General features: G+C 39.5%; 1 protein-coding gene across 1 annotated transcript in view; it reads right to left on the bottom strand.

The window, feature by feature from the left end:
- Positions 1-21,984, bottom strand: part of hydin (HYDIN axonemal central pair apparatus protein) — a 90,326-nt gene that overhangs the window by 38,836 nt on the left and 29,506 nt on the right. The window contains exons 14-22 of the mRNA XM_088938762.1: positions 20,951-21,051; positions 20,293-20,428; positions 19,779-19,943; positions 19,098-19,250; positions 9,206-9,444; positions 8,576-8,837; positions 7,035-7,178; positions 3,407-3,550; positions 2,722-3,035 (exon numbers count right to left, since the gene is read on the bottom strand). Coding sequence (XP_088794888.1) covers positions 2,722-3,035; positions 3,407-3,550; positions 7,035-7,178; positions 8,576-8,837; positions 9,206-9,444; positions 19,098-19,250; positions 19,779-19,943; positions 20,293-20,428; positions 20,951-21,051 — 1,658 coding nt within the window. The remainder of the gene's footprint in view (positions 1-2,721; positions 3,036-3,406; positions 3,551-7,034; positions 7,179-8,575; positions 8,838-9,205; positions 9,445-19,097; positions 19,251-19,778; positions 19,944-20,292; positions 20,429-20,950; positions 21,052-21,984) is intronic.

The raw sequence follows: 21,984 nt of genomic DNA, 5'->3' as shown, positions 1-21,984 counted from the left end.
GAGCTGCAGCATCAAACCATTTAGACTATTCCTTTTCATTATTAAAAGATGATTAACAAACTACAGCAATTACAGAACCTATTATGACTCCATGAACTAGAGAATTAGAACTTAACTGTATTTAACTGGGTTCTAAATGGGTTAGTTCACATACAGTACTAGGATTTTATGAGGGCAAACACGACAATGGATTTAAAAACTCCTCTGCATTGCTAGATTACCTAGGGAGTATCTTTCCATATCACCTGCTTTTATGGAAAATTATAAACCAAACACACATCATTAAACTCTGCATCCCACATTTCAGCTGCCAAAAGACAAAAAACTGAAAATAGTTTAAATCTGACAACTGTAGTATCCTGACTAATAAAATAGATTTAAGTACCTTTAATGATTCAGTTTTTATTGATTGATACTAAATCTTAGGGAACCTACATTTTAATTAAGAGACAAAACTAACAATACTGTAAAGTTCAACTTGCCAGACAACCATTGTTACTTAATGATTAAAATGACACTTTGCAAGTAGCAGGGTTAAGCTGATTATAGTTCAGCAGCAGAGTAAATAATCATCCACCTCTTAATGTTTACTTAGCAACAGCTACAGTGCATTTCTGCAGACATAGTACAGATAGGCTTTGACACAACAGTACACTCACAGTAATCTTACAGGCAGAACTGTAGGATGTGTTTGTCCCACATCACTAAGCATGTCTGTATCCATTTAACATCCACCAGTACAAACACTGCACTAAAACAATCCCCAAGAACAGGTTCCACTTATTTGCCTTGTGGTGCAATCTTATCAAGATGGACTTCCTGTCTGAATGCCTTTTCTCTACAGTGATACTAAAAAACTAATACCAAAGGCAATATTTAATTTGCATTGCAGGTCCTCCTGTTTCAACATGCCCTTTTATCCAAAATAATACACAGTTTAGAGGAAACTGCACAAGATTATTTACATTATTTATAATTTCAAATGTTGAATAACTGATTTTTTTTCAGCGCCAATTCATAAAGGTAAAATTAAAATCTAAATGCATTCTGAGTTATTTTAATGAGCAGTGCCTGTTTGCTTCTCACCATCTGTCAACCAGAGGAATAAAATGAACAAAAATGGTACGTTAATGAATGTATAATCATCTCCAATTAAGGCTTGAGGGTGTCTGGAGGAACACTGCAGGGTACTTTGATCACAGAATGGGTTAAGTAAAATCAAACCAGCTATCGAATGCAAATGGATTTTTTACTAAAATAATTATTTCAAACAAATTGAAATACTGCTTCCACACTTATTCTAAATACCAGTGCAAAAGAAGGATCTCTGCTCTAAAATTAACAGTGCACAGAGCTCTGAGAACAAGAGCTAAAACTGATCATTCAACATGGAGTCAATACTCCCTTTTCTTTAATGATCCAACACCGAGCTGCTCAGGTGTGACACTTCAATTGTTCATGGCCACTGCAGACCATTAATTATGATATAACACGTTTTCATACACTACTTGCTGTGGTCTCTCACTGCAAAGAAACTACGAAGGCCTATACCCCTACTGACTAATGAGGGGCACAAACACCATTAAAACAACCGGTGCTGTTCCTCTGGGTCTGTGTTCTTGTTGTAGTTCTTGACAATTCAAAGTGAAAACTTTTACATCATAGTACAATCATAGTATTGTATCATAGTACAAATATTAATATTTTTTTGTAACATAACAGAACAGGAAAAAATGTGTGCAGAAGAGATGCATACAATGCATAAAATTATCCTTATAATGTAACTAATCAGCATATTGGCCATAAAATAATTATTTATTTTTACACAATAGTGGCTAATCATGTTCAGTAACTTTAAAAACCAAATACATAGCAGAAAAATGATTCAACAAAAAATTGCATTGCATTTCACCACATTTATAATTTAAAACAGCAGTTATTGGAGCTGGGGCAGCACTTAAGAGCAAGGTTCTACTCTCTAGTGCTTTGAAGCGAGAGAATATCTACTGGTGCCATTTCAGAGAGAGAGTCTAGCCCTCTCTTCACATGGACACCATACAGTATGAGATCTCTGATAACAATAACGTTTGCTGGATCTTCACTTTTTATGGTGGTTCTTGTAAAAAAGAATTGAGTGTTAGTTAAAATATTTCAGCAGAGTCCATGCTCAGTATTATGTTCTTTTGTGTATTCTATTTCTTAGGACTAAACTGTTATTGCAGCTTTATGGAAACAAGTAGCTAGTGCACTGCTTTATTAGAGTCTGAGTTGAGACATTGCCCCTGTTATTTCTGCTTAATTATGATTCACTGGGAGTTTTCAATACAATGAAGTGTAAAATGTTACTTGCGGGGTTTGCAGCTACAAATTTAAATTATCCCTAAACTCTGGATTGAACCCATTAAGACCACATTGCTTTGCTGGCTCACTGGGTTTGTGATACAGTCCATCTTGAAAGGTAAACTGTTACATTAAATGGTGTGGGTTGAAATATATTGGAAACAAGGGATGAGGTCTCTGCCTTCCTGGTCAATTGTCTGTTAGACTGAGTTAACAACACCACTAGTTTTACCTTATTTGTTCCCTGTATTTAAGTATGAGTTCTTGTAAGTAAAGTTCCACGTGGTCACAAAAAAATATTAGCCAATGGACATGTTTTTAGCTTCCAAAACTTCTGCCACATGGGAAGGCTGCGTCACGCGTGTGGCTGAGGCTTCCCACCTGATCTGATGCTGCTCGCTGTCCACCAGGAAGGACCAGCGGAAGGACACAGGCAGGGGGCTGCAGTTGGCCATGGTGAGGTGGCGTTCGGCCTCGGTGTGGTTCAGGATGCAGCCAAAGTCTAGCATGGTGCTGGAGAAGTGCAAGTTGGGGAAGTGGACCTCCCCACGCAGGGCCACGCAGTCCTTTTGGGGGTGCTGCAGGTACTGGATCCCCAGCATCTCGTCCACCACCCGCGTTACTCGGTCTGGCTTGTAGGATGGCTCGAATCGCACCCACACTTCCACCTGCTCTCCCACTCCTAACACCAGAGACTGGGAAAAGAAATACCAGGGAAGACCAAACTATGTCTAATGAAATAATCATTGTTTGTCCAATTAGCAATTTAAATGCCACTAATATAAAATAAAGAAAGCAGGAGCTCAATTATGTGCATTGTACATATTAATACTCAGTTGATTATGTCTTTTAAAAGGAGATCTGTATTAATGCTTTTTAAGAAAAAATTCCATTACTGAGAAAAGAAATATGAATGAATGCATGAATACACAGCGCAGGAGTCAACCAAGAGGCTGTTTTTGAAAGATAGCAGAATCCTTCAGTGTCAGCTCCTTTCCAAACTGCTGACTAGTTCATCCTGTTCTCGCTCTCCCCTGCAGAGGCCTCAGGGCGTGGGATCCCATACCTTTGATGTGGAAAGCATACGGTCTCCCTGCCTGTCACAGAGAGCGAAGGGCTCCCTGAGGGCCAGCTGCACAGTGAGAGGCAGCGAGGAGACGTTCTTCAGGAGCAGAGGCTTGTACAGAGGAGCTAGGGCAGCAGCGGGCCTCTGAAAGAGATTCAATACCCCGTCAGCCCAGCACAACTGTCGTCTCTTCTCCTCTCCTTCCTTTTCCCCTTTCATGACATGACAGGAAGCCGAACTGGTCAACTGGCTTAGAACCCAGCTGCAAACACAACAAAACGAGGATACGAGACAGCAAATGTGCATCACGGCCTGTCCATGTCCTGACCTCTAGAATGAAATAAGATTTCATTTGAACAGGGTCATGAGGAGGAGAAAAAAAGTCCCTCGTCATTGTCTTAGAATATCTGCACACAAGAAGTGTACAAAATGTCACGATTGTAATCCCTCCTCTTCAGGGCGCTCCAGCTCGTTGACATTTTAGTTGATTATGTGCACCGGCCTCCAATCCTGCCCCTCCTTATTTCAGGCGGGTGCTTTTCCTACTCCCGGCTCTGCATTGGAAGTCGGCTGCCCGGAGGCCCGCCTACCACCAAGTCGCCCTACACCCGTGGCTTGAGGACATAGTCCTGACCCTGCTGAGTCCGGGGCTCAGAGCGCCTGGCCTCGTGATCCCATTTTTATTCCCTCTCCCTGCACCGGATCGTGTTCCGGTTTTTAACTTTGTCTTGTCTTTGTCCTGGATGGATCACCCGGTTCTGGATTTTTGGACTTCTCCCTGGATTTTCCCTTGGACTCCTTTGGACTAGTTCACCTTGGCCTCGCCCCCCGTGCACCGGTGCACAGTTGTCATGCCCCCCAGTTTGTCAACCTGCCCTGATCCTCGTCGTCTCCTCCCCATGTCCGTTTCACATACTTCAGGATTATACCGTCTGCATAGGGTCCTGACCAATGCATCGTAACACAAAATGAGTAAGCAATTGTCTTTGTTTCACACTTCATGTTGAGCACTGAACGAGGGAGTAAATCATTTAGTTTTAGGACTGACTGGCAAATATGCATGACACACAGTTAGGGCTTTCCATCAAAGGTGTTAAGAGGAAAAATAACATTCAGATATGTAACAATTCAAAAATGTTAAAAACCTCTGCCAGAACATGCAATGAAAGTTCTTGTTCATAAGACAAGAACCTAAGTAGGATCCTCTAAACCCAAATCCTTGCCATATATTTAAATTTAAACAGCGTTTGGAACTGCATTGATATGTGTTAATGTTGTCCTTGCTATGATTAAAAACGGTGAGAAAACAGTCTATACCAGATGCAGGCTGTTATGCGAAGCTGGAAAACAACTTCTTTTTTTTATAAATGTGAAAGAAACAGACCTTAACAAGTCTAATTAGTCTACCTAACTATATCCAAGATAGCTCAGCTTCACTTGTATCCCGTAAATCAAAAACCAAGCTGTCAACTCTGAGATGAATGGGACAGGCTCAGATAAAAGAATGCCATATAAATAAATTAGCATTTTTAGTTCTGAAAAGCAGATTGGCAAGGGGCCTGAACACAGCTGTCTAAGATATACAGCTTCAGCAATATTGGGAAAACACAAGAGGGCTCACATAATAAAAAATGAAATAGATGAGACAGAAAATCAGTGGGAGCCATTCATTAAAATGACCAGATGACTCCAGTATTTATTCCTTCTTCAATAATATTGTAATTGAGGAAAAGGATGAAATGTTCAGAATTCCAGCAGGGAAAATTGTAATTGCCGATTTCCTCTGTGAGATCAAGGGCATAAAACAGTAGTGACAGGAGCGCATAAGCAGACAATAGGAGGGCCACATTTCCTTCGGTGTTTGATAATGCTGTGAAGCTGTTGTGTTTTTTACAGGTCTTAGGCATCATGTGAAATTTTGCAGGACTTAAAAGCATGTTAATTAAATAATAACAAAAGCGTTTACCACATACCTGTACTGTATTTCTGAATGCAAGTGCTGTATGCATGCACCTACAATAATTAGTTTTTAAAACAGTCATTAAATGATTGTCCAAACAGAAAAAAATGTTATTTGTACAGTAGTTCCTGCACAACAGGATGAAATGCCAATTTATTTTTCCATTTTATTCCAATCTGATAGAAATAATTAAAAACAAAAACCACAAGCATACTTTCTTTGAAGGCTTCAAAGGAGACACTAGACCAATACCTACTGTACCAAGTCTGCAGCTCATTGCGCAAGCAGTTTTCAAGAGCAATTAGCTGTATAGGGTGTGTTTTGTCAAGCAGGGGCAGGAAACCCTATGTGGGCATAAAAAGTGCTACCTGAGCAGGTTTTATTGTGATGGAACCCACAAAGTTCCAAGTCGATCAATGCAGCTGTTCCTACAACAAGTTTGAAGATTCAAGATCAAAACTGAGCTCAGCTCTCCGTTTTGAGAGAGGCTAATCATAGAAGTCATTAAAACAATACCTGTCTACTTTGAAGTTAATTGGCCGTGCATTTTTTAAAGAGGAGCAGATATGACAGTTTTACAGGGCACAACTGGGGATGCATACGATAACCCAGTGCAGAACAAGACATGCAAGACATAATGACATGCATAGACATAATTCTGCCAGAGGTCTGGGTGCGATGAAACCTCCCAAGGTTAAGGTCAATTAGAGCAGAGGTTCCCAAGACAATGGTCTAATCAGTTATGGTCAGGTGGACATTAGTAATCATAACAATTAGTAGTTATAGACAATAGTAGCCATAAAGATTACAGTTAATTGGCAAAACAATGTTTTGTGAGCTAATTGAATAAGATGCCTTATTTCATAAATAAAGTGGCAACTTGCTATGGAAGAAAAAAATTAAAACAGCACCCAGCCAAGTGCGAATCAGGGGCCGCTTTCACTGTTTGAGAATTTCTGCAAATTATCCACAAAACCTGGGGCAGCAGAGGTAGTTCTGAATTGTGAGACCAAAATGGAGGCCACGATGACAGTGTCATATGCACAGGAACAACAGTTCCTCACATATTAATGTTTGGAGTTAAAGTGTAACAGAGCAGCTGTCTCTCAGAGTTGTCCATACCACTAGGGGGCTGCTTAGGCTCACTCTGAGGAAGGAATAAGTGCAGGCATTTGCACATGACTACAAGAAAGGAATCTAATGCAGCTGGTTTTTATTAGGTTTCCCTATAATACATAGAGAATGCAGGAGCAACTACAAGATTTGTGTTACACATATAATGGCCTATATGTCACATTATACAGTAGTTGCCTAGAATGAATTTGCTCGACTGACTGCCTCAGCTTTTATTGTAACCCGGCTCACAATCATACACTACATGCCTTCCAAGTTTAAATTAAGCCATCAAATCATTTTTTTTTAAATGAAAAAATGAACACTATCAAATAGCCTGTACTGGTTTACCCGTGCAAAGACTTGTGGATGATTTGAGCAGCAGGGGTTACAAAACAGCTGGGGTTTGGCTCAGCACTGGTTCTGATGGTTTCATGTTGATATACTGTATGTGAACTGTGATTGTTGATATTATTCGTTTCTTTTTGAACTCTTTCTTCACAAAAAAACTACAAAACATTGTTAGAGATCACTGCAGGTCATCACATACTGTACCTTCTCCACATAGAAGCTCAGTTGCTTGCTTGAAATATCCAGCACAGGTGCAATGAACTCGCATGTCACATCCACAGTCATGATGCGCTCTTTCCCACTCTGCTTGCCAATGATGGCCTGGCAAATCAGTCTCTCCCTCACCACCTGGGGTAAAATTAAGGGCACTGCTAAGACAACAGGAATGTAAGAGTGACGCAAATATCCCCTTTTTAGGATAATCGTATTTACATTTTGCATTGACTGTGTTATAATAATAGTAATACATATACCGCATATTTAAATCATCCTGAAAAGAGAAGAAAGAAAACACAACATTTCGGCCGTGGAGCTTTCTTCAGGTGTGAGCTCCACGGCTGAAACGTTGTGTTTTCTTTCTTCTCTTTTCAGCATGGAATAAACCTATTACTTGTTCCTTTGCACCCTATGCATGCAGACGCAGCTCCCCACCTGAACTATTTAAATCATTGTGTGCATCATGTGTGTTAGTTCCAATGTTCACTATACACCATGAAGTTTCATTAAGAGTATACAATACTGTGAAAGCATCATGATTATGCTTCTTAGCATACATGTATAGTAAGTATATGACTGGCTATGCAATCATTCTTACTATACTATACCCACACAAACCCGAAAGGAATCAGCCCTCCTATTGGCCATTATGATTAGGTCTTTAATGGTCAATAAAGCTATGAATTTTCTTCTACCCTTTTTTCAAATTGTAATAGTAAACCTTATGCATGCATTATTTATTTCCTGATACTTTATTTATATCTTATACTGAAATCACCAGTGAATTGTGCTCATAAACAAGCACTTTATTAAAAGCTTTATCATCTTGTCCCATTAGATTTTAGAAGCTAAGCAAGGCTGGTCCTGGTCAGGACTGTGGTGGGAGACCTCCAAGGGAAAACCATGTTGCTGTAAGAGATGTTGGTACATCAGTAGGTCCTCCCCCTGGACCACAATTTCTATTTCAATGGCCCAGTGTGGAGACAGTCATCTGATCAAGATGCCATTACAGATCCTATGGCACAGTTACAGAAGCTCCAGAAGCTCCAGATGTTTAGCGGTATCTTGCTCAATTCCCTACTGGGCTAGAAGAAACTCCTCAATTCAATTGTTGATATCAATTCCTGCTCTCCACTGGATCTGTTAATTAGTAAGGTGTTATCTTATAAAGACAGCACTTGTTACACAGGTGTTCGCTACATTTCAGTGGTAGATGCAGTGGATCTTACTGTATCTGAAACACTTCTGGATCCTCTGATATGAAAAGCAGTGCAGAATTGTAAGCAATTATAGATCTCGTGCTGCCTAATGTGGTCAGTCTGTTAATATTGCTTCTTAAAGCTTCCTAAATGCACTTCCCACAAACCTCAGAATATAATTCTTAACAAAAATGCCAAAGCTCGTTTTCAACTGTTTTGTTTAAAAATTGTGCATTCAAACAAAAAGTAATGTTACAATTTGATAAAAATAAAAATGCAGTAAGGTCTTAACCAAGGTAATTGTGGCAATTGTGTGGAGGAATACTGTACCTTGGGCACGTCAGTTGAACCTTCCAGCAGCATGTCTACAGTCTGCCCTGGCTGTAGCTCTGCCCTCAGGGGATGCAGTGTAAAGACAGGAGTGTCCTGGTCCAGAACAGGTACTGGGTTCCTGTGCCTGTTGTCCTTGGAGCTGCTTTGGAAAGGCGGGGGTCGCCGACGGAACTGGGGGAACCCCTCTGTCATCCAGTAGAGCTGGTGAGGGCGCCGGCCGCGGTTGGTGATCCGGAAGTGGTACCGACAGGGCCCAGAGCTGAGGAAGAGGAGCAGTAGGAGGGCTTTCAGATGAATTCTCTACAGAGCACAGAAACAGCAGCTGCAGGAACTCCTGAGACTAAATGGCCTGAATTGAAACCCACTTTGGAAAGACATGCTATATCTAAATTCTGCACTTCTTTTTTTGCCTTATGTGGTAACTACCTGTTTTATGAGAATTCAGAATGTACAGCATAAGATTCAGTAACTCTGAATCCCTGAAGAGCTGCAGCAATACCAGCTTGCTGCAAAGAGTGACAACAAGTTTACACACATTAATAAATTAACTGTTACAAACACATCCAAGCGGGGCATCCAAAACAGGTGGTATTTAGACAAAAGGGCACAAATATGTCAGAAACCCACCTGAAGTGGGCCCCCATGTTGAGAGCAGGGGCAAAGGGTCTGTCGGTCACAATGGTTGTGCCAGTGCCCATGGCAGAGACTGGGATTGAGTGGGTCTGGCTGTTCTCAATGGCCAGGTGAAGCTTATCCTGGAAGCACACCGTGTCATCTAGGTGCGCCACCAGCCTGATCTCCATCACCCCCTCGGCTGGCACCTCTCCTTCACTTGGTTCTGGGCGCCACTGGGACTTATTACGCACCTGCAGCACATTTGGCAGCATCAATTACAACAGCTCGCCCAGTGGGTAAGACTGCAGAATTCATGGGAAATTAGAACTATGCGTTATCTGTTATTCAAAATAAAAAGCAACTGACTCACCTTAGAAAACGTAAATCATTTTAATATGGTTAATTCCCTCTAGATCAGAACCAGACAATGAGATCTTCAATGAGATATCTTGATTTGGCATACACAACAGAAGAGGCAGGTCCTGGACAATTTCACACCAGTGTACCAGGACACTGCCATGTTTCTGCGGTGCCAGTATGTTTAGAAATAGGGTGTGGTATTGGTTTTACACAGAGAAACTCCACTGGACCAATGCAGTTATCTCCTGACATTTCAAAAAGCTGAAAAAAAATTAAATCCTACACACTGTTTTTCCTGATTTCTAATGTCATTTCAGATAACAACCCCTGGAAGAGTTCAGAATAACCTTATCCTGAACAAATGGCACTAACCAGTCTGCTGGACACAGCTTGCAGAGAGCTCTCTTCAGACCTGCTATCTACCCAGACAGCAGAGGCAGGCTGGCAGCAGACCAGACACGTCTCTTCTGCACTGCTGCTAAGCCAAGGTTTTATCTTGTTCTTTTATCTTAACAAGTATTACATTTTAACAAATATTCTTTAGAGGGATATGCCCATATTTGCTTTCCTGGACAGATGTTTATTCAAACACTAGACACAGCAAACACCTATTGATTGGGAGAAACAGACAGGGAAAGGGAGCAATATCAGATACATGTTCTTATCTGATCCCAATGGCTGTTCCTGATTCTTAGAACACATTGAAATAAAAACCAAGAAAATTACCTCCTTTTTCTTTTTATTTTGAGTTGATTATTTTTTCAATGCTAAACTGAGGATATATTGAACACTGGTGCCACAGGGCACAGAAGCAAACTACTGAACATTGAACACACAACTGAGATATGTAAATGACCTGATCATTACGAGAATGCACTGTAGACATTTCCTGAAAAAAAATCACTGATCCAGTTAGTCTGTACTAAGACAAATAATTCCTTTCACCAAGACTCATTATATCAGAATCGCAGCAGAAAAATGTGTGAGTGCTGGTTTTGAAATAATAATAAAAATGATAAATAATAATACGGGTGATGTCCTTCCCTGCTGTATTATGCCCATTGTAGCTTTGGTAGAATACATCCTTAGGATTACTTAACATCTCATCAAAGGGATGAGAGAGTGCTTAAAGCAAATGTTTCTTTCTTCCTTTTGAGTATGAGAAATTCCCCTCTACCTCAATTAGAACAGGAGAACTTGCAGGAATATGATCCAGAAAGTGTTTTTTTCCTGAGGGTCAGCAGTGAGTATAAGAGGGGAAAGATGGGAAAGATCTAGCATCCTTTATTAATATAATGAACATGGTGGCATTATGATGATCTGCTGTACTATTTGAGCAGGGAGCATAATTCTTTAGTAAAGAACAAGGTATTGACAGTATTTGAATAGGTCCAGCAGCCCCGTAATTCAGAGATAGCTATATTAAATTATGCTTTTTAATTGTCCATGCATGTCACAACACTATCAACAGAGTAATGAATCCCAAATGTATCTTTAATTTCTTACAGTTTTACTGTACCTGGAAAAATCTCTGATCCATTTTGCAATATAAACAACATACATAACTGGATCAGCATCCTTTCAATGGAATCCTGATAAGTATGGTGATGTTTTTGAGTAACAGTGAAAAGCCCAGGTAAAACAAGTCAGTTGAATGTAATTTGTGGAAAAGGATGTTTTTACTGCACCCCTGCTAAGAAGTAATGGAATTTAATGACACAGTGGCTTTTCAGATTAAATATTTCAAGTGCATAAATTAAAAAAAATATTATTATTCAGAACACGTTAACTGATTAAAAAATAGATTATTCTTCCCTTTCTGACATTGCTGTTGATTAAATGTAAATGTCGCCTACACAGAGGTTGGTTTTAGCTCCACATGGCTTTGAGCTCTTTGAATTACTGTCTTTCTTCTTTTAATTCTTTAGAATAGACATCCTACGCTTTTAATATTCTCCAGGCATCTCTGCCTGCTGTCTTCACTCCTGGCCTTATCAACAGACTTGACCACATTTGCAAATCCTGAAATTAGGTGTTGTGACCAGCCTCATAAAACAGTTTATGTGATTTAGAAGTCTCAAGGCTCCTTCAAATTTTCAGCAAATTAAACTGAAAAGGTTGAATTCTTCCAAATGTTCAGCCAAATCTTTAATAAATGTCTCTCTTTATGCAACTACAGTCCAGATACAGATAATTGGATGAAGTGAAAAGTGAAACACAGACATACAGTACAAGTGATACGCAGTTTCCAGAATAATATCTCAGTCACATTAAGATCATGAGATTGACTGAAACAATGTAAATAAGCTGTGGGCAAAGCTTGGTCACTTAAAGAGAGAGAATGAAATTCACATCACAAAAATGGAACCTAAGTAGAATCTAGACGTTTCAAAGCCTGACTTTGAAAGAAACTTCAGAACTGCAGACAGAATTATTGAAAAACAAGTCACAAAGAGACAAAGAGTTAAATATGTTGTCAGTTTAGCTCATCATCACCAGGAGGGAACAGCTTTGACCCTGGTTGATTTCCTCTTCATCATGGAAGCCACCTGCGCTCCCACTGACATGATTATTTTTCAGCCCACTGTTAATCCTCAGCTCTCTGCACCCTTTCTCACAGTGATCAATAGGGTCAGTAGACATTAACCTGAATTATATCATCAAACGCTGTGGACCTCCAAATCCATGGGAAATGTGATCCCACAGAGCCAAGGCTGAGGTTTCCAGAGTTCCTTGCCTCAGTGAAATAATTACCCTGGGTGTAACAGGCACCTGCCAATTAAAACCCCACTACCACTACCTACTACAACAGAAACAATGCTTTTCCAGATAACCAGGACAAGGGATAAGGGAATGTTTTTCACACATATTGTACATTACATCAAAGATGCATCTTTGATGTAATGCACAGTAATTAACACTTGTTTCTCATTCAAAAAAGCACTGATTATTTTGTGTGCCATTCATACATAGTTATGAGTTTCCCTAGTTACTGTATGTGTTCAAGCAAAGTTTAGAATCACGTTCCATACTGCAATACCCTATTTGATGTTTTCTAAATAACTTTTAATTGGGTTTCCTAAACAAGCAGTTAGAAGCATGAACAGTGGTAATTATGTTGCCTTCTAAAAAATGCATATTTCCAATAAGAGATGTAATTCTCTTTTTTCTGCAATTTTATTTTTGGAGTTTAGGGAAACAGAAATATAAAAGCAATGAGTTCCCTGGTGGGAACCCAAAGGTGTAAAATGCAATAAGAAATATGACTATTAGTGCCCCAGGTGTAAGTCTATGAATAAGCAGTCTTTTGGCCACTTACAATAACTTAACCGTGTACAGAAAAGTATACAATTAAAAAATACTTAAAATAACTTTCCTTGTTGCTCAAAGTAGCCTTTACATATGAAATTAATCAATAGTACCTTTGGTTTGTTTCTTTGTGTATGTGAAGAATATAAGCCCTTTCTTCACAAGGATAATAAACTACCAAACTACCAAATAAGTAAAGGTGATGTTTCATAGTTAACATACTGTACTGTCCTGAGGACAAGTCAGTGTTAAAACAACATCAGGTAAATTACGACAGGGGTCACTGAAACACAATGGAGCTACATGTTTCAGTGCCATATTTTCTCCTGCTCAGATACAATAAAAAAAACATTAACCCTGATTTTAGAATAAAAAAGGGGTATTTGTGGGGTACATAAGGTTTGTATTTTTAGCCTTGAAAGGTCAGAAAGCATGCTGGTTAGGGTCAAGGTATCCCAGAATCTAGTCTATCCCAGCATGCACAGAACACAAGGCTGGACTAAGAGCTCAAATGCACAACAGAGAAAGAGTCTTTGATAAGCCAATCACACTGGGTAAGATGTCTTAGTGAGGCAGGACACCCAAATTCTGCACACTGTGTCCCAGGCAGGATCCAGTACAAGAGCTGTGAGGCAGCAGCGCTAATAACACTCTGAAATATTGGAATGTTGCAATCAGAAATATGACTATTTCTATAGTGTATGTACAATATTATACTCTGTGAGATTGCCTCATTAGAATGTTGTCCATGAGTAAAAGGAGACCTACTGCACTGATCTGGTACCATGAGCTAAACTCTCCCTCTTTCCCTCATGTGCACACAGAGCCAGCGAAAGAGGCCTCTAAACCAGTGCAGGACTCACTTTGCCAAGACGTACAGTAATTAAAAGTGTTCAAGAACACATCTGAACATTTCCCATGAGTAAAGAGAAAGGAGGAAAAGCGTTCCAAATCCACTTAGAGCATCTGCTTGTGTGTTGTTACAGTAGCTCTTTCAGCTCACAAAACACACTTCCTAGCTCAAAGCAAGCTTGGAAATAAGGGAGGTTATACTGTACGCTATCCTTCATCAATTCCTCAAAAGATTTACATCATTTAATCAGCAAACTTCCACAAGGAAATAAAACACCATTAACATGACTAATTAGTGCAGAATTATTAATATCCTCCACAATACTAACAAGGCTATAAACGCTGGGAAAAAAGAGCGCCTTACTAAGCAAAACAAACAAAGCCAAAGAATTAAGCAATGTTTTTCAAACATTACGAAGGGTTAAAAAGTTGATAATTAAGGTTTCTATTTAAAGTCAGTCTTGTTTATTGCTTATTACTTCCCATCCTTTTCATATCCAGGAGGAATGGATATCCCAGTGGAAATTAGAAGAGCCTTGATAGAGAATGCAGTCTGTTAATGCTATTCAATCTTTGTAACAAACACAAATATGAAAATGCATATTTATTTATAACATTGAGCTCAGAAGTGATAAACACATTAAACCGGTATTAACAGGTTCTGTTATTCCAACACAAAAATGTAAGTTATTCAACTGGCCATAGAGAATAGTACCTATTCCCTACCACACAACATATATAGCAACCAGTCTAAGTCATAATCATAAGCCCAGCTTTTCATGTATCTATACAAACATTTGTTCTTACAGTAGATTACATCCAGAACAATAGCTAGTTTTAATCTTTTTTGCATTTACAGTTTTACCCTCTAGGGTAATATTCTCACTACAGATGCACATGTACAGTAGATAACTAATTAATGGGGAAGAGGAAACAGTGTGATACAGTATTAACAAGTCTGTGCTGTAGAGTATCCTGTAATGTCACTGGATTGGTACAGAACAGAAAAGAAAACAGTTTGAAAAAACTCTACACAAAGTAATTCAATAAAACTAAAACCTGGTTGAGGCATTAATATATCCTGCACTATCAGTACTGAATTACTACTGCCTTTTTTATAAATGTTTCAATAACATTCAGAAATCAACTACTGCATTTCCTCCTGCAAATCCTATTGTAAAACTAATAATTGTTTTAATAACAATAAAATCCACTTGGATCAACTTGTTCTCTCTGCATATGAAAACAAAAACAAAACATTGTTCTTTGGTGTGTTATGGTCTTCTACCTCTTTTAATCCTGTTGAGGATATAATATTGCACTCAGAAACTAAACATACTGTAACTGTGTCAGATACAAATACTTCATCACACCTAAGCAATGCTATTCTACTTCATTTTCATACTCATGGACAATGCTATACATGGCGTTAAATAAAGGGCATTACTATTAAAAACAATACCTCAACTACTCTGATTTCCTTCAGCTTAATAAGATAGGGAAATCCTACCTGGAGAAAAAGACTTGAAAATAAACTGTTGAACACTGTGGTACTCTAATTCAAATCAAATCAAAGTTTATTTATCAAATGCACAACAATACATCATGCAGCAGTAGTTGTTGGCAATGAAATGTCTTTTCTGCAAGATCACAAAAATCACAAGAATCACAAGAATCACAAAAACACAAAAACACAAAAACACAAAAACACAAAAACACAAAAATCACTGAGCTGTTGTCACTGCAACGCTCTGCTGATTAATAACATATTTTACCATTTTGACTCAGTATCAAATTAAGCAGGCTACAAAATGATGTACTAATTGCATAAGCTAGAGTTTCTATACAGGTGCCTTTAAGGCATTTAGGAAACAACAGATGCAAACTTTCACTCTCTCCTGCCAAAACTACTCATATCTTCATACACCTTGGCCTGCTTCATTTTCTCATTTCCCACCTCAGTTAAATTTCAGTCTTTTCTTCCTTTATTGTCACTGTAGAAAATGTTTATGCCCAGGCGAGCCAAAGCTCACAGCTCTGAAAGGTGTTCAACTCCTCCTGCAGATGTGCTCTGTTTCCATGGAGACTGAGGACTGTGAGCTGTGGCTCGTCCGGGCATAAAAAGTTTCTTCAGTGATTCTACAGGACTCGCTTGGGCTACTTGTCCCATCCACCTGCCCCAAAATAACAGGTGCTAATGCCTTCAGAACAGAATATTTAAACTCTGATCTGCCACTGATCCAGTGCTCTGCCATTGAGCACCTTCAGACCAGGGCAGTGCTCTCTGCACAACAAGCCAGTGTTTCAGAAGGACACTCAGCCAGAATCCTGCGGGAGAATATTTCCGTCTGTCTCTAACCCGCTCCGCCTGCCAGCTCCAAGTCTATCTAGCCATGCATCAGACTACTGGCAGAGATCTGAAACCCCCCTATCAGAAAACCCCGTGTGGCAGCACAGCCACCTTGCTCAGATTAGTCGTGAGCTCGCGTACAGTCAGGGACCAGCCTTATCTTTCATCAGTCTCTGTCGGCCTCCACTCCCCAACCTGTTTCGGCAATCTCCCTCAGCTCTTGTGTGCCAGAAATATCTGTTCTTACACTTCCACATTCTGCACCGCTGAATAAAGATACTGATTCTATTACAGTAACAAACAAATAAACATCCTGAGCTCACCTTTAAAAAAATGCTGCATATGCCCTCTTTTTAAAATGGTCACCTCTATACATTTATGTAGGGTAACATACTGATTTTTATTTCTGCTTTACTCTACCGCTTTAAGGAGCATCCTCCTCACACCCATTTTGTGATTTTTACAAGAAATCCCACAGCACGCATTGAACATCTCTAGAACAAGAGCAATCCTCTAAGAGAGGGTAGAGATGTTTGAATCTCACATCATGATTTGTTTGAAGATGCTGAAATGTGCTTTACAAAAGGACAACAGTGACATGAATTGCCCTCCTTTGTCATATATCATCAATATGACCTAAAATGGTCTCTTTTGTAGACATGTGTTTCTATACATTTTACCAGAGAGCAGACATAAAGTTGGCGGTTTACATGGGGTACCACTTCAGCGATTCCAGCTCACTTCAGAGAATTTCATCCAACACAGAGAACCGAGGAGAGCAGTAAAAGGAAAAAGACTGAAGCATAGCAAGAACAAAGTCAGAAATAAAAGCAATTTCTTGAAAAAGTTTAAATAACAGGCCGCAGAAAAGTAAGCCAGATGCACTGAAGCATCTCTGTGAAATAAGAGGAAGAATGCTCACTATTGCTCAGGGGAGAGTGGGGCGAAGGAAGCACAGCTCTGCCCCTGAGACTCTTTCATTACGAATGCAAAGCTAAAATCTGTTTCTCTTCAGGCACTCAGATAGATATCACCCAAACTGCCTCACCACAGGAGGATCAGAGATTATTCTTCAATGAATTAGCATCAGAATTGTAATGGTAGTGGTTGGGGGGTGATATAAAACGGAATTGCAGCTGTGGGTGGTTTCATTCGTTCCGCAGTAATAGATCTTTATTTTAACAGTGTCATAGATCACATTTTCAATCTCTGAAGAGTCTTGAGAGGGAAAATTAGTAGTACAGGGTCATCAAGGGAAAAAGCGCTGTGCTGCACATATGGAAATGGCTTTAGTAACACAGCTCTAGGGAACCTACCCTGAAGACGATATCTGAGCAAGCAGTATGCGAACTGAAATATCAATAATCGGATCAGACATGCACTGAAATGACTTAATCCCATCAATTGCTTTGAACTGCATCAGATCAAAGAGGTGTAAAGATGGAAAAAAAAACTATTGTAAATTTTTTTTTTACCTAAAGCTACAAAACATTTTTCGACAGTTTTCATAGAATACAAATAAAAACAATAGTTTAGATTTTTTTGTGTGAAACCAGGCACAACAGTTTAACAGAAGTGGAAACTAAAGTTTAGGACCATTCAAGATGGTGGAGACCATCAACCAAAAGTAAGATTAATGGCATAATGGCATTCTTTCATTTGCAACCATTTTTAGGGTTCTTATCAAAGAAGTTCAGATTTTATAAAGCCACCTATTTACCATGTACTGTACATGTACTGTAGATGTTTTTTATGTTATGTGCTTACTGTTGCCTTAGTGAAACCCAGTGCTAGCTAAAAAAAGAAAAGAAAGCTTGCCTGTTGCAGGACAGACAAAATCAAGGCCTCTAGGTTCCCTGATGCCTATCACTGTCTTGTCCTCAGACTATGAAAGATCACATTGCTCTAGTTTTCTGATAGAGAAAAGCAATGCTAAATATATACCAAACCATTCTTTGTCCCCACTAACTTCTTAGATGGTATCTCTAGGAGAGACTGATCTGTCCCCAAACACATAAATCACTCACTGCCACTAGGTCTGTTTTAAATGCAAATGCCTTCAACACTCTATTCCGATCGCGGCTCGAATGCTGCATTTATAATATTTCCAGGTATAATAGAAGCTGCTCAACAGGGTTGGGGCACAGTAAGTCTTCCGAATCTCTGCACATAAATTACATAAGTAGATTGGCTCCTAGAACATAAAGCACAGCTTTTCAATAAAAGTCTAAATTAAAATGAGCACTGGAAGGGAGTGGGGTTGCATAAAGTACCTGGAGTTCGACAAAAAATGTCTTGTGGAATGAAACTCATTTTAATCCATAACAGAATTCATGATTAACACTGAGAATGAGCACCAAGCTGTCTAACAAATTTTTGCTTAATGTAGAAATGCCTGTGCTAAATACGTTATAGAAATCAAAATAAACTACCATCTATGCCTTTCAATAGCTAGATGGCAGTGATTTTAAAGTTAAAGGGGGGTGGCCTAGTTGTTACAGGGCTAGCGTATGACTCACTCCACATTACAATCTGATAATCATCTGTCTGCCTACCATGGATCCAGTTTGACAGAGGGACCAACTTAGCTCCCATAGTTTTTGCAGAAAGTAAAGATTCAAGAAAAACAATTCAAGGCTAGGATGATTTTTTTTCTCTAGATGTCAAGCAAAGGGTAGGTCAGGACTGTAATTCCCTTGTTTGCAAGAGCTTCTTCTGCCACATGTCAGAATCACCCTGCCTGCTCTGACTAACATGACCAGCCTAAATCAGGGCTGCTTTTGGCCAGAACATCTAATTAAGTGATGAATGAACCAAACAAGGAATGACTGAACTAATTAATTGAACAGCCAATTAGACTAAATTAATAAAAATTAGCATTGAGAATTACAGCAGGTATTGCATGATGGAGAAAACAGAAAAAAAAACTGTCTGAATTGCATTAGTCCCTAGAGAAATGAAAGACTGCAAGAGCTTTTTCACATTTCTTTGGTAAAGAATATGCCCTGAGGCTCAGCAGTACAAATTACCCACCATTTGTGCCAAGAAACGCGCTGGGATTGGGGACTGGTTAGACAGCTGCAGTGTCCTGGTTATGTCTGTCAAAACTGGGATGCTCCCGAAATCCACTTCAGTCACTTTAACGTGAACCACTGGCCCTTCACCAATACAGGACAAGCGCAGCCCCTGAGGAAACAGGAAGAGTGTGACTGAATACAGGAGATACAAAAGCAGATGGGTTATTTAGGCTTAAAATGTCTATCTTTCATCAGGAAAATACAATGTTAACTGTGTAACTGCTACATAAAGATATTAAAGGTTAATCCAAGGCCAGATGTTCTGCTCACAAAGTGATATAATCAGACGTTAAGTGCTATGGAATACATTATTATTTTTAATGAATAGTGTTAGATTTTTTATAAAATCTGAATTCTATGGCCTTTAGAACTATATATAATCAAATACATCATGTCCTGCTACGTCAAGTTAAGAGACTCATTTGTATCATAAAGAGTTCTGTCGACAAGTTTGTTACTAGTGTCGCAGTATGGACAAGTGCAATCAAAAAATGAGCAAACAGTCCTATGTCTTATTGAACATATAGGGCAACTGATGGCATGGGGAAATGATCATTCAAATGTAAAAATGCAAACAGGCAACTATACATACTGTGTTACTGATATACGAGTGTACATTCAATTAATTAAAACTCACAAGTGGTGGCTCTTCAGTGCCAAACACAGTGATCAGTGCCACGGTTTCAAGCCTGCCTTTGGCCTTTGCCTGAAGGACAAGTGGAACCTCCACCATGGAATGGGGTTCGAGGATGCCACGGGGATGAGGGCTGGAATACAGCAGAGCAGGAAACTCCTCATACTCCTGCAGAAAGGAATGTGCAACAGTTACTGATGAAACATGCTGCAGGTGCAGGTCTTCACTCTGTTTTGGCAGTATGCATGTGACATGTGTTTTCATTCAGAATGGACAGTGATGTTAATCAGAATGGCAGGGCCTGTCAGAAAAATACTGAGTAGCAAGGAAAAAAATCAACTTTAATAGACTGCTTTATATGAAACTTCAGATTGACACTTCAACAATTAAGAAGAACCAATCACCAAGCTAAAGCAACTCAAAAATCAGTAATGACAACAGAAGCCCAAAAGGTCACATTTTTTTCAGTGATCTGTAATCACCGAAAGTGGATAGACCCATGTCTTCCCAAACTGACCTGTGAAAGTAAGCCATAGCAAGCTGGCAGGTCACTATCATTCATCAGCTTCGCTGTCTTCTGATAGGGGTAACCCAGGAAGCATTTGTGAAAGTCCAAAACTGGGGTCTCCAAACACAAAGCAGGAACAACACACCTAGAGGATAATAAATCAAAGCAAAGGAAAAAAACAGTCAGATGAGCCACTTCTTTGTTGTTCTGAAGTTGGAATTTATTTTGCTCTGTTAAAATCTCTGTTACGGGTTTACTCTACATTACACAACCCTCAAAGGATAGCAGCCTGCCACATATGTTTCTTCACTATTAGAGTGCGAAGGGAAATACATCTTATTCCCTCAACACACTGTACTGATATCTGTGCGCTTCTTTGTACAATTTGAAGACTGAAATGTGTTGAAAACAACAGTAGAATTATAATAAAATCTTAACATAATCTACAAAGGAACAAGTAATAGGTTTATTCCATGCTGAAAAGAGAAGAAAGAAAACAACGTTTCGGCCGTAGAGCCTTCTTCAGGTGTCAGTACAGTACAGTAACATAATCTATATATTATATGACAATAATATTCCTTTTAATTCACTTAAGATAAAAAACATTGCTACATGCCACTCACAGCCATCCCCTACTGAGAGCATAATTCAAAGCTGGTCCTCTTACCTTGCAATGATTGGCAGAGCCAGGACCTCCTCCCCAACACCCTGCACATCCACCACCAGAGCCAGCTCATAGCACTGCACTGTGTTCGAGCACAGGGTCACCTGCAGAGACAACCGCCACACAGCACTGTCACTACTGCACTAAGTGGGCTTGGGGGATTCCAGCTCTAATAATGAGTCCTATAAGAAAGGTGAAGCAGACAGGGGACGGACAAGGGATAGGCGATAAAGTAGAGCACTGTTCAAACTTATATTCTACTGAGGCTGAAAAAATGGGGGAAGGGAGCCATTGATGCAGTATATCAAATAGATAAAAGCTATTTACTGGATGATTTGTTCACTCCACCAAGTTAAGACCCTTGTCACTGTAAACTCAATGTGCACCATGTAAGGACTACTCCATTTACCTACTTGTTATTCCTACAAGAACCTCTAGGCAACTCTACAGATTTATTTCCTATCCACAGTAGCACACTATTTACTCAGCTCCTAATATATATTCAGGTAATGTGAAAGACCAAATTAAAGTTCAGCAGTGACATTTGGCTGTCATTTAAGTGAACAGAGTAGGATATTTACAGACAGCAGTTGAGGGGTGGAGAAATATCTAATGAAGCAGCGGGCTTTTGTGACATGCTGTGTCCTATGAAGCTGTCAGTTAAAGAGTGATGGATATCATATTCCAAGTGCTCATTAATACGTAATGACGATTAAAGGTTTCATAAGTCTAGGTGTCATTTATTTTAGAGCAGCAGATAAAAGCCGAAAACAAAAGGCTTTTGGCAACTTCAGACGCTGATCAATAATAAATTAACTTTTTCAACTGCAGAGGGTGATGCTGTCCCTGTTTCAAGATTAAACGGTAGTGCACCCTTACATCTCTGCTTGCTGTATGCAAACCTGTCCTGGAAAGTGCCTCCATTCTTTTAATGCCACTTCCATTCCAAAACTACTGTAACAGTAACAACAACCAAAACAAAAAGCACATGGAGTAGCAGAACTTACACAAAGGCCTAAACACATACTCTTTATGCA

The sequence above is a fragment of the Atractosteus spatula genome, chromosome 21 (assembly GCF_055471065.1).
Source record: "Atractosteus spatula isolate fAtrSpa1 chromosome 21, fAtrSpa1.hap1, whole genome shotgun sequence".
NCBI lineage: Eukaryota > Metazoa > Chordata > Actinopteri > Semionotiformes > Lepisosteidae > Atractosteus > Atractosteus spatula.
This window is presented reverse-complemented; position numbering and strand designations above follow the sequence as displayed.